We start from the raw sequence: 19,182 nt of genomic DNA, 5'->3' as shown, positions 1-19,182 counted from the left end.
CTTAAGAACATACATCAACGTTTTTTAGCTTGACTTATAAACAGACTAATGAAATCTGAACCATGTATCCTTGTCAACTTTGCACACTACTGCTCATGCTCCCATTTTATTTTATTTATAACAACGTTTCGACCCTTAGGTCTTTATCAGGCATCCATATCCCAGGTGGGGGTGAAAGGTCCTATATATAGGGGCGGTACTCAGTGACATCACTTCCTGAAACAGGAGGTAAAATCATATAACATAGGTTCACAATATTAACATTCAATGTATCAAAATATATGATCATACACAAGGAATGTGATCAATATTTACAGTAATATACACTACCAGTCAAAAGTTTTAGAACACCTACTCATTCAATGGTTTTTCTTTATTTTTACAAATTTATACATTGTAGAATAATAGTGAAGACATCAAAACTATGAAATAACACATATGTAATCATGTAGTAACCAAAAAAGTGTTAAACATATATTTCATATTTGAGGTTCTTCAAATAGCCACCCTTTGCCTTGATGACAGCTTTGCACACTCTTGGAATTCTCTCAACCAGCTTCAACTGGAATGCTTTTCCAACAGTCTTGAAGGAGTTCCCACATATGCTGAGCACCTGTTGGCTGCTTTTCCTTCACTCTGCGGTCCGACTCATCCCAAACCATCTCAATTTGGTTGAGGTCGGGGGATTGTGGAGGCCAGGTCATCTGATGCAGCTCTCCATCACTCTCCTTCTTGGTAAAATAGCCCTTACACAGCCTGGAGGTGTGTTGGGTCATTGATAGTCCCACCAAGCCCAAACCATATGGGATGGTGTTGTGCCTTGACTATCATTAATGTGTTTGACTGTTATTTTTAAAATAATTACATGCCACATTCAATTATTATGCAATTAAATTAATCATATAACAATGAATGAAGTAGTAATCTGGAACACCATGGGAAAACTTATTTAACGAGTTACTATCTCCCGAATTAAACTCTTATAAGATATATTCATCTCTATAGATAACAGTCACTTATTAATGTATTTTTACCACATATCAGTCTCATTCTGAATGTCGCATAATCCTATAAATCTGCATAAACCTTAGTCTCCATGATGAATCAGCAATACACAAATTGGCTGAATTATTTATTTACTAACTAACTAAATAATCACACAGAATTACATAAACACACAAACAGGATAGATTACACATAGATTACTACATAATGCAATTACATACTACATAATGCAGTTGTTGTTGAGATGTGTCCGTTACTTGAAATCTGTGAAGAGTTTATTTGGGCTGTAATTTCTGAGGCTGGTAACTCTAATGAACTCCACAGCAGAGGTAACTCTGGGTCTTCCATTCCTGTGGCGGTCCTCATGAGAGCCAGTTTCATCATAGCGCTTGATGGTTTTTGCGACTGTACTTGAAGGAACTTTCAAAGTTCTTTACATTTTCCGTATTGACTGGCCTTCATGTCTTACAGGACTGTTGTTTCTCTTTGCTTATTTGAGCTGTTATTGCCATAATATGGACTTGGTCTTTTACCAAGTAGGGCTACCTTCTGTATACCCCCCTACCTTGTCACAACACAACTGATTGACTCAAAACACATTAAGAAGGAAAGAAATTCCACAAATTAACTTTTAAGAAGGCACACCTGTTAATTAAAGTGTATTCCAGGTGACTACCTCATGAAGCTGGTTGAGAGAATGCCAAGCGTGTGCAAAGCTGTCATCAAGGCAAAGGGTGACTACTTTGAAGAATCTCAAATATAAAATATGTTTAGATCTTTTTAACACTTTTTTTGGTTACTACATGATTCCATAAGTGTTATTTCATAGTTTTGATGTCTTCGCCATTATTCCACAATGTAGAAAATAGTATGTAGAAATTAGGATAAAAAACACAATCATTTTTACATTTTTAAACTATAAAAACGGTTTTAAGTTTAACTCCTCGTTAAGGTCAAGAGGAGACAGTGTGGAGCCAGAAAGATTCCATTTGAAGAAGTTTCCTCTCAATGTCCCCTCCCCTGCGTGACATCTTGACCATTTCTATTCCAATGTATCTCAGAGAGCTAATAGGATGTCCAGCTTGTGCAAAATGAGCAGCGACCAGATTTGTTCTCACCTGTCCGTATATTTCTGCGATGCACACTGATCCGGGTCTTAAAGCTTCTACAGGTTTTCCCTATGTAAGACAGACCACAATGACATTTCAACATGTAAACAACATTGGTGGACATGCAGGTAATCAGGCCACACATTTGTACGTGAAACTGCATTGAGCACACTGGCCACATTTGTAATTACCCTCTGGAACCTTCTCCAAGAAAGTTTCCCTTTTCTCTGGTGGATAATCAGATTTGACCACAATGTCTCTCATGGTTTGTGGTCTTTTAACGACCATATGTGGGGATATTTAAAGATGAGTTTCAATTGTGGGTCAGTATCAATAATGTACCAATGCTTCCTGATAAATGCCTTCTCTAATGGTGAGTATTGGGTGAAGCATGATGTGACATGTTCTGCTTTTTCTTTGACTTTTGGTTGAAGGCTTTCCAAATGTGTTAGTCCTTCAAAATGATCATTGGCATGTTTTACCCAATTATCTTTTTACCCTCTTTCCTTAAACCTTTGTGTGAGATCTGTTTCTAGTAAGAAGCATCAGAGCCACATATTCTTCTGATGCGGCTGAATTGACTTACAGGACGTGGATCAAAGCTGTCACCTCTAAGGAGGGTGTTCCTGTACGTGGGTTTCCTATAGAGATTTGTAGAGGGAGCTTAATAACCATCACATCCAAGAGTTCTTCCTGGGTCCCTTTATAGATCACGAAAATGTCATCCAATTATCTCAGAATTAGGATAGGAGAGAAATGGGTTGAGGTCTGGATTCAGTACCACCTATGGTCTGAAAGAAAAAGTCTCCTCTGAAGAGAAAATAGTTGGAGGTTAGTACCAGTTCAGCCAAGTCCACAATACAATTGGTGCTGGGTAGAGCATTAGGGGGACGTTCATTGAGGTAGAACTTTAGGCCGCCCTGATGGGGGATGTTAGTATATCGACAGGTAACATCAAAAGTACACAGAATGGTCAGGTATATTGTCCATAGATTTCAAAAGATTAATAAAATCAAGTCTCTAGTACACGTGGGGAGAGATCGCCCAGGGTTTCATAAAATGGTCTGCAAAGGTAGATATTCTGTCAGAGATCCATTACTACTCACAATGGGCCTGCATGGCGTCATGCTCTTGTGAATTTTGGGGAGAGTATATATATATATGTATATATGACAGGTGTGGTTCACCTTCAACTCCAGAAAGCACCTGGATGTGCGTATGTCGTCAGCTTTTGTCCTTGTCAACTTTGACATATGGTAATGGTCTACACCCCACTTCTTACACACGAAAGAGAGTTGAGCTATGTGGACTCTGAGCAGGTGTGGAGCAGTGGTGGCAACTTATCTTGTTATTCATTCATGTCAATCTAATTCACATCTGAAATATGATTGGGTTTTAAGCTATTTTTTCACTTGTGTTTGTAGTTGAAATACCAGGCTCATGGTAGACATTATCTCCTGAAGTAAAACAAGTGGGTCAAAAGTCAAAGGTTAAAAAAATATTTATTGAAATCGTATAAAAATAGTTAATATAATTTACAATTCTAATTTGGATGAAAACTAAACAATCCAAGCCGCAATCATGCAACAAGAGGTGAAAACAATGCTGATGTATGACACACACTTGCTTACTCAGAACATTGTCAATTCATCCAAATCAACAGCAGACAAATAACAAACAGTTACCATCAGTAGACTTTCAACATACATTAAAATGGAAGTGCTTTGAAGGTTATTTACACACAGACATATATATACACATACATACACACACAAACATCTGCTCAGAAGATTTCAAGCCATAAATATGGTCAAAATACATTTAAATAATCTGTGGGCCCTTCAACAACTGTGGAATGAAATATACAGCCGAAATTCTCTATAAATAAATAAATAATTCCACACAGCTCGAGTGAGAAAAATCACACAAATATTATTCACAATAGCCTTATTCCTAGCCTGTGAGGTGAAAGACACAGGCATGTTTATTCGAACAAAAAAGCATTTAGTATTTTAGTGTGGTGCTTTGCATTGCAGTGTGCATTCACGTCTGGGTGAGTGGTAGTTGTGTGTAGACAGGCGTTAAAAGCTCAGAGGTGGATGCAGGAAAGTGAGGTAAGTCTTCCGGTTTTTGTTTGCACAGGTTTGTGTGTACTATAGGAGGTTCTCTGGCTGCGGTCGATATTGGAAAATGGCAAAGGCTTTACTGATCTAGTCCTATAAGACGAAAGCAGGAAATAAAACCTTGTAAAGTAAAAGAAAAAAAAGTGATATGTTGGCTTCATGAAATTCAAGTATTTCCAGGGTCCCCAACAATCTGACACACCAAAGGCACTTCGATTTGCTCCTCTTTGCTTCCTCTGACACCCACTCATCAGTGAGGCAGGGCAGAATGGCTGGTTGGTAGCTAGCTAGTTATGTAACAAAGACTGTCCACTTGTTCATGCCTTCAGCAGAACAAATCACATGAATAGGGATGGACTTCGTCCTTTCTGGTGTACATACTCTCACACCACAGCCAATATTACAGAGCAAGTCCTTCGTAGGGGTGAGAATAGCTTTTGATATTACAGTGTCCAATTAAGTTGCCATTATGGATGTTTGGTTTTCATGAAGTCCAAAGGAGAGTGAACAGGTGGGGTCTGGCCACAAGAGAAAGAGGGAGATATTTAAATAAAATGTAACTTCCTTCTGTATAGTCCATATTGTCTTTGGTGTACAGCCACGTCAGTCCTCTGTGTTCTACTAGTCTCTGTCAGTGCAGTGATACAGTCATTGGGCCACCACGGTGGTGAAAGCAGTAGGCTCATGACTGATGCTGTGCAGTCTGATCTCTGTGCTCTGCCCTGCTGAGGACACTGTGCTCTGCATCCATGGGTGATTGATGATGTCCTCAAACGATGGCCTCTCAGCAGGCCTCAGGGACAGGCACAACTTGATCAACTGCTGGCACTCTGGAAGAAGAATGGGGATAATGGTTAGTCAGTGCTTAGACTGGTCACCCAATGACTAATACATGAGCAATATATTCCACTGGTGTAGCTTATTAGGTTTGAGGATGGTTTGTTCCAGTTGTTGGGGCTCACCTGTGGAGATTATTCGTCTGAAGAGCACCTGGCCTTGTACAATCTCCTCGTCCTGCTCGAAGGGGATATCTCCACACACCATGTCATACAGCAGGACACCCAAAGACCAAACAGTTGCTGACCGCCCATGGTACCGATGGTATTTGATCCATTCAGGTGGACTGTACACTCTAGTGCCTTTTGATAGAGAAATAACAATAACGGTTCAATTCAATGATGTGCTCAATTTCTATGAAGAAATAGTAGCACAGAACGCTTTCAAAAATGGACACAAAAAATATACATTAAGTACTGATTTAATAAATCTGATTATATGGATTAAACACTGATAAATAATCACTCGCGTGCCTTCTATTGAGGTCAAGCGCCAGTGAGCGTGACAGTAGGCGTGTGTGAGAGTGAATGTGTGGGAGGAGAGCCTGACATGTGACAATGTTTATAAACTTTGAGTTGTAAAAATGCACTTTCCTTCCAAAGGGTGGCGCCAAAATCAACACATCCAGCTAACCACTAAAACGGACTATGATTAAGAGTATATCAACGAGGATGCTTACCATCGAAGTCGGTGTAAACAGTGTCTTTGAGCAATGCCCCGGATCCGAAGTCAATAAGCTTCATTTCGCCCGTCTGAAGATCAATGAGGATGTTTTCATCTTTGATGTCCCTGTGTACAACCCCACAGTTGTGGCAGTGTCGAACGGCTTCAAGAACCTGACGGAAAAAGTTCTTTGCCAGCTCCTCTGGTAAAGCACCTTTCTCAGTGATGAAATCAAAAAGGTCCTTGACCTTCTCCGGCCGTTCCATGACAATAATAAAGCTGTCAGGTCGCTCGTACCAGTCCAGCATCTTTATCACGCCCCGAGCTCCATTCCCAACTTTCTTCATGAGTAGAATCTCCATGGGGACACGAGAGCCATTTGGCTGAAAATAAAATTGAAATCTGGTTAATTTCTGCCGCCAATTGTGGGAAGGCAATAATAGACATGTCGTCCCCCACAAATGATGCAGTTTCCCCCGGGACAATTGTGATATGGCATGTGACCAACATTTCTGTTAATTACTATAGCTCCCGCCTTGGGTCAAACAGTTTAATTTTGTATGATGCCAGATCTCTATGGCAATATGCATCATTCACCCGTTTCATTAAAATCGTGCCAGTGCTGTCTTGAGATATCGCGCGAAACGACCTAATGTACGAACGAATGGAGCCAGATCCACAGTCCCCTGGACAACAACATACTATACATGTCTTTAAACTAAAATGCACAACCAAAAGCATCCTTACCAGCTCTCCCCACTCCGAGACCCGATCCTTAGCCACATGTTTGACAGCAACCTGCGTGTGGGAAAAAAGGATCAGATCAATTAAACCTGATATTAGAGACGAGAAAATATGCAAAGATATTAATTGATTAGCCAACTTGTATTTAAAAGATATATTTAAATAATGCGACTGTTGAAAATAAAATGTAAGAAATACTAACCAGTGCTCCATCTGAAATTCTTGTGCCAGAATACACCGTCCCAAAACCGCCACTTCCCAGCACAGAGCCGACCTGGTAAAGCTTCTCGAAAGGCTCCCTCTCTTTCCCTGTAAATATACAAGAACAAACGATTAATACAACCCTTTCCACATAGTTAGTGTAATGGTACATGTGTGAATACAAATAATACAAATAATTGAAATACCCGAAAGGGAAACGGTTACTGTAGATTAGGTCAAATGGAAAATACAGTATTGGTAGCCTAGTAGCAAGGTAGCATAATGTTACTCGTTAGCTAATAGCGAACCTCCATTGACAAGACAAGCGTCATCTAACCTTGGTGAACTTGAAGCTGGATTTTCGCCGGCATATCAACGGTGGAGATATGAGCGAATGAGTTTAATTTAGACAGCAGCATTCCTGTAATCCACGAAATTGACGATTTATTCTAGAAATATTCCGATGTGGGATCCAGTTCAACTATATCTGGCGCGTGACCCACGTTGCTGTTGGAAAAAATGCGGCACCAATCCTCGTCTCATCCGGATCTTGCGAAGACTCGTTATTTGGTCCTTAAACGTAAACGCCTCCGTATCCAGTGAGTTGAAATATCGAGTAGCCTAATGATACAATATGACTATTGATATACTGTACAATTATTTGTAAACAGTAAGCCAAATTGTAAAAGTAAAAGAAAAACAGCTCCTCACGTTTTGATAGGACACCGGCTCTTTGAATTTGAGGAAGGGCAGGGGAAGGACAAATATATATCCATAGTAAATGGGTGTAGCCACCACAAGGTCTATCGTCATTCTGTTCTCCTCCCACCACGCAGTCTCCACCAATGGTAACCATTATAGACTATACAAAGGCACGTCAATCATATAATAAAAATAAAGAATAACGTGTGACCCGCTAGACTAGCCGTGGCGGGAATTAAAACGCGCCAAAAGAAGTCACATTTTCCTGCAGTTTAAAAGTAAACGCAAATTCAAGATCTAGGTGGGGCTAACCACTTGAATGAGAGATGCAGTTTGCCCATTAATGCGTGGTTACTTGCTGTTACTCAGTTATATTGTTTCATGCTTCAGTCTGTGGTGCAACATAGTAAAATAAATAAATAATCAAATTAACTGCCTTTTACATTATAGGAAATAGCTGATTTTGGCTACCCTAAATTAGATTAAGAGATTTAGAGCATTGACATGCACAGGGTTGGAGATGTACATCTAGGGTACAGTTCTGTACAGGATTATAGCTCAGCTCCAACAGCGCAGGTCAAAGAGAGGAATGAAACAATACAAATAATAACAAAAGGACAGGGAAAATGGGGGGGGGGGGGGGGGGGGGGGGGGCAGGTATCTGACTAGTGGTGGCTAATTATAAAATGTCCATTTGGTGGGGGCAGGGTAATTGTCCATTGAGGTTGGGGGGGGGGGAGTATGTAGCTGACTAGTGGTGGCAAGTCAGCAGCCTGATGGTCTGGGGGTAGAAGCTATTGGCCAGTCTTTCAGGTTTTGCCATGATACTCCAATACTGCCCACATCTGAGTGATGAAAGCGGGCAGAACAGTCCGTGGCTCGGGAGGCTAGGGTCCCAGATGATCTTCTTGGTCTTCTTGCGACACATGGTGTTGTAGTAGTTGTCCTGGAGGGCAGACAGTGAGCACCCAAATGTGGTGGAGTTGCCGTACCAGGCTGTGATGCAGCCCGACAGTATGCTCTCCATGGTGCTCCTGTAGAACAATGCGAGGGCCCTCAAGGACAGGCCAAATTTCTTCAACCTCCTCCTGTCCGTGTGGTTTGACCATTTCAGCTCCTTGGAGATGTGTACGCTGAGGAACATGACATTTTTGACCGTCTCCACAGCGGCCCTGTTGATGAGAATGGGGGCATGCCCAGCCTGGTTCCTCCTGAAGTAATTAATCAGCTCCTTTATTTTGCTGATGTTGAGGGAGAGGTTGATATCTTGCACCACGCCGTCAGATTGTCTTCCTCCTCCCTGTAGGCCAACTCGTCGTTGTTGGTAATCAGGCCTACTACTGTCGTGTCGTCAGCAAACTTGATGGAGTTAGACTTGTGTGAGGCCACGCAGTTGTGGTACACAGGGAGTACAGGAGGGGACTGAGCATCCACCCTTGTGGGGCCCCCATGTTGAGAAGGGAATATTTTGCATACCATCACCACCTGGGCCGTCATTAAGTCCAGGATCCAGTTGCATAGGGAGGAGTTCAGTTCCAGGGCCGCGAGCTTTGTGGTGAGCTTAGAGGGCACTATGCTATTAAAGGCCAAGCTGTAGTCGATGAACAGCATCCTCACATATGCATTCCTTTTGTCCAGGTGGGTGAGGGCAATGTGCAGTGCAATGGAGATTGCATCGTCTGAGGATCTGTTGGGGTGGTAGGCAAATTGGAGAAGATTGAGTGTGTTGGGGAGTGCTATTAAAGGCCAAGCTGTAGTCGATGAACAGCATCCTCACATATGCATTCCTTTTGTCCAGGTGGGTGAGGGCAATGTGCAGTGCAATGGAGATTGCATCGTCTGAGGATCTGTTGGGGTGGTAGGCAAATTGGAGAAGATTGAGTGTGTTGGGGAGGGAGAGTTGATGTGGTCATTGACTAACCTCTCAAAGCACTTCATGATGATGGAAATGAGTGCTACAGGTTGGATGTTTTTTTTTAAATGTAACCTTTATTTAACTAGGCAAGTCAGTTAAGAACAAATTCTTATTTACAATGACGGTCTACCCAGGCCAATCCCGGACGACGCTGGGCCAATTGTGCGCCACTCTATGGGACTCCCAATCACAGCCGGATGTGATGCAGTCTGGATTTGAACCAGGGACTGCAGTGACACCTCTTACACTGAGATGCAGTGCCTTAGCCTGTTGCGCCAGTTGGAAGTCATTCAGTTTAGTTACTTTCCCTTACTTGGGCAAGTTGATGATAGTGGACATCTTGAAGCAGGTCGGGGTAACAGCCTGAGCTAGAGAGAGATTGAAAATGTCATAAAACACAACAGCTAGCCGGTCTGCACATGCTCTAAGGGCGTGGCCGGCACCCTTGCGAGTGTTAACACGTTTGAATGACTTAAGTGCGTCTTCCGTGGAGACCGTAAGCACATAGCTCTCGTTGTCCTAAAGGGCTCTCCTCGGCAGCTCAGAGTTGTTATACTTGAAGGGAAAAAAAGTGTTTAACTGGTCGTTGGGCGGCGTTGGTATCCGTGACGTGTCTTGCTTGTTTTTTGTAATCTGTAAATAGGCTATTCCAGAGTTCAGCCTATATGCATTATGTTATCCTGATGTCATGCTATGCTGCGAGATTAGATTTTTAGGTCTTTACAAATACAAAGTTCTCTGTCGCAGGGATACAATGAAGGCCTAGCCCTTTCTGTATCAGGATCTATGATTTTAACCCCTGCTATAGGCTAGCCTATTATTTTCACATTAGGACACTGAAGTGTTGGCCTATGCCTATTGAGTTGAGAACTTATCAGTTTTTATTTGAACAATACATGTCTGTCTAGTGATTATGATTGATTGATTGTTTTTTATAAGATATGTTTAATGCTAGCTAGCAACTTATCTTGGCTTCTTACTGCATTCGCGTAACATGCGGGCTCCTCGTGAGGCAGGTGGTTAGAGCGTTGAACTAGTTAACCGTAAGGTTGCAAGATTGAATCCCTGAGCTGACAAGGTAAGAATCTGTCGTTCTGCCCCTGAACAAGGCAGTTAACCACCGTTCCTGGGCCGTCATTGAAAATAAGAATGTGTTCTTAACTGACTTGCCTAGTTAAATAAAGGTGTAAAAAATAATAATAATAATAAAAATAATATTTTTTTAAAAATACCGATTGTTATGAAAACTTGAAATCGGCCCTAATTAATCGGCCATTCCGATTAAATGGTCAACCTCTAGATTGAACCCATTCTCTGTTTATCTGAGTTCTTTTGATATTCATTTTCTTTGTTGACTATAATTATGCTACTATCAGGCTTAAATGTAAAAGTTTACCTGAAACACAAATATGAAAAATAATGATTTTGTCATGTTGTGCCATATGGTAAATCATAGCAAATAGCCCCAATTATCAAGGCACAAGGCGAGACCCAGATGCAGACAGGAAGCAGATGGTTGGAGTCTTACAATGTTTAATAATCCAAAGGTGCAGGCAAGAGAATGGTCGTGGACAGGCAAAAAGGTCAAAACCAGATCAGAGTCCAGGAGGTACAGAGTGGCAGACAGGCTTGTGGTCAAGGCAGGTGGGTACAGAGTCCAGAAACAGGCAAGGGTCAAAACCGGGAGGACTAGAAAAGGGAGTACAGGAAAAACACCCTGGTTGTTTTGACTAAACATACAAGACAAACTGGCACAGAGAGACAGGAAACACAGGGTTAAATACACTGGGGAAAATAAGCGACACCTGGAGGGGGTGGAGACAATCACAGGAACAGGTGAAACAGATCAGGGCATGACACCAGTAAGAAATGCTCTCTCTATATATTTGCTCAATATATAAAACTCTGCACTCTATATATACATTTGCTATTAGATTTTTACAGAAAAGGAAGAAGCAAAAGTGTATTTGTTAAAAAAGTATAATTCTGTAGGGACATTGTTTATTTATCAATGCAAAGCACTGATGCACTGGACTGCATAAAATGTATTGTTTAACCAATTCAAAGCAAATTTTATTGGTCACATACACATATTTAGCAGATGTTATTGCAGGTGTAGCTAATCTAGTTTCTTAGAACACCTATTTCTGCTTATGTAATGTGCAATAACGTTGAACAGGTAGGCCTACTAGGCCTCCTAATAAGGATCTCATATGTGTTACAGTCTTTTGTGATTTTTTTGTGCCCCCCCAAAGTTTTTTTGGCGATTTTCAGTTTTTGGTTGAAAAATGTGTTTAATTTAGAAAACCTGTTCGCAAGTATTTTCACTAATTAAAAAAAGACATATTACCATGTCTCAATGTAATCAAGGTTTGAAATTATTGTTATTTTCAAATGCAATCTCTTTTTGGGCTTAGTTGTGGTCAATTAGAAGTGTACATTCTAATTGTGTTCCGGCCCCCAGACCATCTGCTCTGATCGACCCCGGCTGAATCATGTTGCCTACCCCTGCTTTAGGGTGTCCACTGTCCAATGCTACAGGGTAGAAGGCAGAGCCTTTAATTTTATTTCATACTAAATTGGCCAGGGCATGGGTTTAGCAGGCGTGCGAAAACGGAGCTGCAGGAGGGCAATGTAATGCCAGTGTAATGGCCGCACTTCTCAGTGACACTACTAAGGAGCCCGATCAGCAAAGCTCGAGTGACAGTGAATATAGTGCCCCATCTGTCAAAAGCGACACTGTCTTTTATTAGCTACTCTTGGAAGCATGCAGTATTCCATCTGCCCTGTCCAATGTCCAAACTCAATTCCCTTCACCCGACTATGAGGTGTCATTTGTTAACCTTCTTTCCATAAACCTGCTCAGATATTATTCCTGACAGTGGTGGTCTTTCGTGATGCGCGGGTTGACTCATAACCCACAGCCCCCGATGTTATATCTGCGGTTTGGGTGGGTTTATGGTAATGAAATATTGTGTGGATGAAGGGCGGGTAGGTGGCGAGCGATTTGAATAATGAGAAAACGATGCATAAGAATATCCATAAATGTATCATTCTTGTTCAATTCACAACTATCTGTTGTTAGTGCGTAGACATAAGCTTTAGGGCCTAACTGTACGCATGCCAAATACACGCCAACTGCCAAATGCTTTTGGGAACTTGGGCAGAAAAAGGAAACATTGATCTGCTGAGGGAAAAACTGGGGAGAACGACTGCCCCCTCTCATTGACGGAAGTTGAAGGCTGACCACGGTACTGCAGGCATTGTTCGCAGAAAACAGGATCCCCAATTATAATGAACGGAAAAATGGCAAACTTTGTGGTTAATCTTTGTGTAAATAAAAAACAATTCTAAAACAATCATGGTACCAATAATTATTTGTAATACACCAGATGTATGTCATGAACCAATTATTAGAATATCGCACACAGAATGAGTAATTTAGTTGCTAATAGCAGACTGCAGTACCCTGGTTGGGGGCAGCACTGAGCAAGCCTGCAACGTCACTTCCTGGAGTTGCTCAAAATGCGCATGTTATGTCTCAATGAGACACCATCTTAACCGACTTAATTTGGCTTCAATGCACTATTGAGTCTTCACATTGGAATGACTGATGTCATGTGATCGATGGCTTAGTCCATTCATATATAGAGTCCTTGGGCAAAAAGGACAATGTCGGAGATGAACTCAATAAGAGAAAAGCTGAGAAATGGAGAGTTGAAAATAAAGAGAAAGAAACACAGTAGCCTGTTTGGGAAAGATGATGATCGTGAGGCGCTATAGAGTCACAAGACGGGGACTTCAAATATGGCAAGTCAAGGGAACTGTACTGTTCAGATGGGTTAAATGGAAAAGTAGCCCAAATGAAATCTGGACACTGACTGTAGGGACCCCTGTAAAGGTGTTATCTTTATCAGCATCAGAAAAGTTGAAAGTAATTTCAAACATAAAATATGCATTAAAGCCGAACTGAAATCTTATCTGAAACATGTTGGTTCGTTTTTCACAGCTTCTAATTCCCTTAAAACTGGTCAAACTGATGTAATTTGGAAATTTTGCATGACAAATCTTTATTGCATTTTCTCCCTGGTCCCTAAATGTCTTTGTGGCGTGAGAGAAGCAGAGATAAAAGAGAACTTTACCGATGTCAACTACATTGAAGCATTCATTCTATCGATGTATGACATACTTTCTGGTGAGTAAGGGTTTATTTAGGCTTTTAGGGCAACAAGTCATGACAGTAGAGAAGCTGCATGTATCTAATTATAGACAAGTTGACTAACAAATAGCCTACCAAAATGTTGGAAATTATAAGCAGAAACATAGGCCTATCTAAATTAGGCTTAAAAAAGAATCCTAGTCCCCCTGTCAAAAATCATTCTCAGACTTTCACTTTATCACATAGTCGGCGGTTGCAGATGGGTTATAAGCAATTGCGGGCAGGTGCGGGTGAACAAACAGCATCACTAGTGCTTTCTCACCTCCATAGGTCGCTCAGGGCCAAACACTTCTCTCTGCAACAGAAATGGTCCCAGAAAAAGAGAATTCCTCTGTGGAATATGTAGACCGTGGACTACCTCTGTGGATTATCTCCTCTACCTACTTGTTTGACAACAATGAAGAAAAAATGTAATATATTTAGCTTTCTTTTTGGGTCAAAATAAGATGTTTTTTTGTTGCTTGTGTGAATATTTCTCAATGTATTTATAATCTATTTGACCTTGTTATGTAATTTCCTCTTTATGCAATAGTAGATGCTGCAAGACTGTCAAATAGTCAATTTGTCACCATGACCCCTGAGCATGAACCTTTAGCCCTGCTCTGCCCTGACACTTTACCGACTGACAATCTAATGACATTTCCTGTTGTGGCTGTATGAATAAGATGTTTTATGATGACTCTGGTTTTCTGAACATTGTATGTGCCCAATTTTCCCTTATTTGGATTCTTAAACTCTTATCAAGCAATTTTTTTTCTATACGACTCATCAGTTTATAATTGTGTGCCTATTTGTCAACATTGTTTCCCTCTTCTTTCATCCTGAAATAATATGTGATGAGAAAGTTGGAAGTCAGAGGACCAGAAAGTCACTAACCCATCCAGCCCACCCCATCACACACTGTTTAAGATATATAGTACCTCCCAATAAGGAGGTGAGCAGAACAACATTTTTAGAGGTGTGTAAAAGGAAGAGAGTTTGGTGAGTAGTCTCAGTACCCCCAGTGTGACCTCTGTTCAGGAAGCTTGACCCTTCTAGTTAATGTTTTGAAAGGTCTTGACAGAAGGGGCCATGGGAAAGACTCCTAGTGGACATTAAAGCATGGGGATATGTGGGAAAGGGCCTGTGAGTTCCCAGGGGTCACACAGGGTCAACTTTCATGTCAGCACAGACATACCTGTCCAGGGGCACCAAGGCACTTTTCCAGGAAATTACCCTCTCACTTGTCTCAATTAGAGAGCTGCTACTGAAAGGCTGCCCTTTGTTTATGAGAGGAATGATGAAGTAATAAGATCAAACTCTCTCTGTCTCTGCTGCATTAAGAAAAGGAGGCTTTTAGCACAGGTTTACGATAAGATACCTTCCTTGTTGTCCTTTGCCCCTCTCCTTCTTGAGGACATGTAGACATACTATTGCCAGGGGAACTTTTTATAAGCAAACTAATGCATGCCAAATTACATAATATTAGATCATTAAGTGATAATGTCCGAGAAGCCGGTGTTTGGAGGATATATTGGCATTATTTTGATGAATTTATTCATACTATTTCATCCTTCCATATGAGATAGTCCCGACACAAATCTAGGGTTGCTACCCATTCGTTCTATCGGTTCGGGTTCCAGAGACGTGACCCAGTTGTTAAGTCTTTTTGTTCTGTATCTATAGACGCGACCCAGTCATTCGATCGAAATGTTCTATTGACATACTGGCTGGCAACGTTCTTATGCCTTGCTTTCTAGGTAGCCAACTACGGCTAACTTACAGTCACAACAAAAAGTGCAGCCAGTATAACAGCAGAGTATCTGCTTGTGCGTTTGTTTAAGCTGTTTTCTACTGACATTTATTTGTATATATCCATAAAAATTATGCCAGCTGATTCATGATTTTGACTGGCTGAGAAAAGCTGTCTGCCTGTCTGTCTCTGTCACGATCGTCAAAGGGAAAGAGAGAGGACCAAGGCGCAGCGCGTGAAAAATACATCTTCTTTTTATTGTAAGAAGGAAAAACGAAACAAAACAACAAACAGACGACCGTGAAGCTATATAAATAACGATAGTGCTGACACAAACACTACACATAGACAATTACCCACAAAACAGCTAAAGCCTATGGTTGCCTTAAATATGGCTCCCAATCAGAGACAACAATAACCAGCTGTCTCTAATTGAGACCCAATTCAGGCAACCATAGACTTTCCTAGACACCTACACTGAACACTACACCATCTACTCTACTAAACCCCCTAAACCATACAACACCCTAGACAATACAAAAACACACAAACTTCCCCATGTCACACCCTGACCCAACTAAAATAATAATGAAAACAAAGATAACTAAGGCCAGGGTGTGACATAACCCCCCCCTTAAGGTGCGAACTCCGGGCGCACCAGCATAAAGTCTAGGGGAGGGTCTGGGTGGGCGTCTGTCCACGGTGGCGGCTCTGGCACTGGTCGTGGTCCCCACCCCACCATAGTCACTACCCGCTTTCTTAACCCCACTGGAATAAGGGGCAGCACCGGACTAAGTGGCAGCACCGGACTAAGGGGCAGCACCGTACTAAGGGGCAGTACCGGACTAAGGGGCAGCACCAGGATAAGGGGCAGCACCAGGATAAGGGGCAGCACCAGGATAAGGGGCAGTACCAGGATAAGGGGCAGCACCAGGATAAGGGGCAGCACCAGGATAAGGGGCAGCTCCGGACTGAGGGACGGCAGCTCCGGACTGAGGGACAGCACCGGACTGAAGGGCAGCACCGGACTGAATGGCGGATCCTGGCTGGCTGGCTCTGGCGGATCCTGGCTGGCTGGCGGATCCTGGCTGGCTGGCTCTGGCGGATCCTGGCTGGACGGCTCTGGCGGATCCTGGCTGGACGGCTCTGGCGGATCCTGGCTGGACGGCTCTGGCGGATCCTGGCTGGAGGGCTCATGGCTGGCTGACGGATCTGGCTGCTCATGGCTGGCTGACGGATCTGGCTGCTCATGGCTGGCTGACGGATCTGGCTGCTCATGGCTGGCTGACGGATCTGGCTGCTCATGGCTGGCTGACGGCTCTGGCAGATCCTGTCTGGTTGGCGGCTCTGGCGGATCCTGTCTGGTTGGCGGCTCTGGCAGATCCTGTCTGGTTGGCGGCTCTGGCAGATCCTGTCTGGTTGGCGGCTCTGGCAGATCCTGTCTGGTTGGCGGCTCTGGCAGATCCTGTCTGGTTGGCGGCTCTGGCAGATCCTGTCTGGTTGGCGGCTCTGGCAGATCCTGACTGACGAATGGCTCTAGCGGCTCCTGACTGACTAACGGCTCTGACGGCTCGGGACAGACGGGCGGCTCTAATGGCTCGGGACAGACGGATGGCTCAGACGGCACTGGGCAGACGGATGGCTCAGATGGCGCTGGGGAGACGGATGGCTCAGATGGCGCTGGGGAGACGGATGGCTCAGATGGCGCTGGGGAGACGGATGGCTCAGATGGCACTGGGCAGACGGATGGCTCAGATGGCACTGGGCAGACGGATGGCTCTGGCCGGATGAGGCGCACTGTAGGCCTGGTGCGTGGTGCCGGAACTGGAGTCACCGGGCTAAGGACACGCACCTTCAGGCTAGTGCGGGGAGAAGGAACAGGGCATACTGGACCCTGGGAGCGCACATTAGGCCTAGTGCGTGGTGCCGGAACTGGTGGTACCGGACTGGGGACACGCATCTCAGGGCTAGTGCGGGGAGCAGCAACAGGACGCACAGGACTCTGGGGACACACAGGAGGCTTGGTGCGTGGTTTAGGCACTGGTGGTAAAGGGCTGGAGACACGCACCATAGGGCTAGTGCGTGGAGGAGGCACTGGTGGTACTGGACTGGGGCGGGGAGGTGGCGCCGGAAATACCGGACCGTGCAGGCGTACTGGTTCCCTTGAACACCGAGCCTGCCCAACCTTACCTGGTTGAATGCTCCCCGTCGCCCGACCAGTGCGGGGAGGTGGAATAACCCGCACCGGGCTATGTAGGCGAACCGGGGACACCATGCGTAAGGCTGGTGCCATGTATGCCGGCCCGAGGAGACGCACTGGAGACCAGACGTGTTGAGCCGGCATCATGGCACCTGGCTCAATGCCCAATCTAGCCCTACCAGTGCGGGGAGGTGGAATAACCCGCACCGGGCTATGAACACGTACAGGAGACACCGTGCGCTCTATTGCGTAACACGATGTCCGCCCGTACTCCCGCTCTCCACGGTTAGCCTGGGAAGTGGGCGCAGGTCTCCTACCTGCCCTCGGCCCACTACTTCTTAGCCCCCCCCCAAGAAATTTTTGGGTAGTACTCGCGGGCTTCCAGCCTTGCCTCCGTGCTGCCTCCTCATATCGCCTCCTCTCGGCTTTCGCTGCCTCCAGCTCTTCACGAGGGAGGCGATATTCTCCCGGTTGTGTTTTATTTCCGGCATGTGTTCTACTATTACTTCTAGTCATTGATTATATTATTAATTCACTAGTACATATAAAATAGTTAATAAAATGTAATGTCATTTATTTGGGGCAATAGACATTTGGGACTAATCCATTAGGTAAGATAATCATCTATGGGTTAGTGGTTTATGCTGTCTGTGTTCTGTCATTTGTGATAAATAAATAAAATGCTTCAGCGATCGCCAGCGCTTGGCTTTGCACCAATCACAGCATTGTCCTTCCTCCTCTTCTGTTTGAGTGTGAGGGTCATGAAAGGGAAGTGATCTTCTGGAATGTGATTGAGTTAGGCATGGCGAGGAATGTACTGAACTATGGAGGAGTGTTCATGTCACCCCCCCCACAGAGGTTAAAGAGGCTAGGGGAGGGGTTTATATATATATAATGTCACAAACTCCAACAAGGAAATGTTCAAAAAAAACATGTTTACCCTTTCTATTTGCCCTTACTTTACATCAGAAAAACTCTTCTCAATCCATCTGTGTGACAGTTTTGTTTGTTGCATCCTCCTCCCCTCCCCCAATGTTTACCGTTGATTTCCATGCTGTAGTGGGGTTTTCCCAGGCTGAGTCCTGTTTGTCTATGCTCAGTATGAAAACCTCCTTGTTGTGTGATGGTGATGTCATGGCCTAAAAACCACCGCATCCACGAGAAATCCCACACCAGGAAGTTCAGACGATGTTTTGACTTGATTATTAAAGCAGAGAACCATAGCAGGGGAAATGATGCGGCATTGAACTAATTCACAGCATTCTAATTGCAACTTTTTAACATGTATTAACATGTATTAATATTATGTATTAATATGATGTTTTTAGGGCGGCAGGTGGTTAGAGTGTTGGGCCAGTAACCGAAAGATTGCTAGATTGAATCCCTGAGCTGACAAGGTAAAAATCTGTCCTTCTGCCCCTGAACAAGGCAGTTAACCAAATGTTCCTAGGCTGAATTTCTTCTTAACGGACTTGCTTAGCTAAATAAAGATCAAATAAAAAAAAATGTATTTTGAATGTGCATAAAATACACAAATTTAATTTCAAAATATTTTCCTTATATATTCCAATTCATAATTAAGTGTGTGTTTTGTTGTGTACTCCAGATCTAGGATCTTAATTTGATCCAGTTTGTTACAGCAGGAAAATAATCCTGCGGCAACAGGAAATGTGAATTATTATGTGGATTATAATGAATGGACATTTTTGTAGGGGTTGATATAGTTTTCATA

At 43.4% G+C, this 19,182-nt stretch overlaps 1 protein-coding gene across 1 annotated transcript; it reads right to left on the bottom strand.

The window, feature by feature from the left end:
- Positions 1 to 3,597: 3,597 nt before the first annotated feature.
- On the bottom strand, positions 3,598 to 7,412 carry LOC120059327 (serine/threonine-protein kinase pim-1-like). The gene is made up of 6 exons (XM_039008303.1): positions 7,020 to 7,412; positions 6,684 to 6,790; positions 6,485 to 6,535; positions 5,754 to 6,120; positions 5,200 to 5,376; positions 3,598 to 5,067 (listed from the first exon to the last, which is right to left on the bottom strand). Exons 1-6 carry the CDS (start codon positions 7,099 to 7,101, stop codon positions 4,886 to 4,888), a joined length of 966 nt encoding a protein of 321 aa, XP_038864231.1. The 5' UTR covers positions 7,102 to 7,412; the 3' UTR covers positions 3,598 to 4,885.
- Between the last annotated feature and the right edge of the window lie 11,770 nt (positions 7,413 to 19,182).

Source organism: Salvelinus namaycush, chromosome 14 (genome assembly GCF_016432855.1).
Source record: "Salvelinus namaycush isolate Seneca chromosome 14, SaNama_1.0, whole genome shotgun sequence".
Lineage (NCBI taxonomy): Eukaryota > Metazoa > Chordata > Actinopteri > Salmoniformes > Salmonidae > Salvelinus > Salvelinus namaycush.
This window is presented reverse-complemented; position numbering and strand designations above follow the sequence as displayed.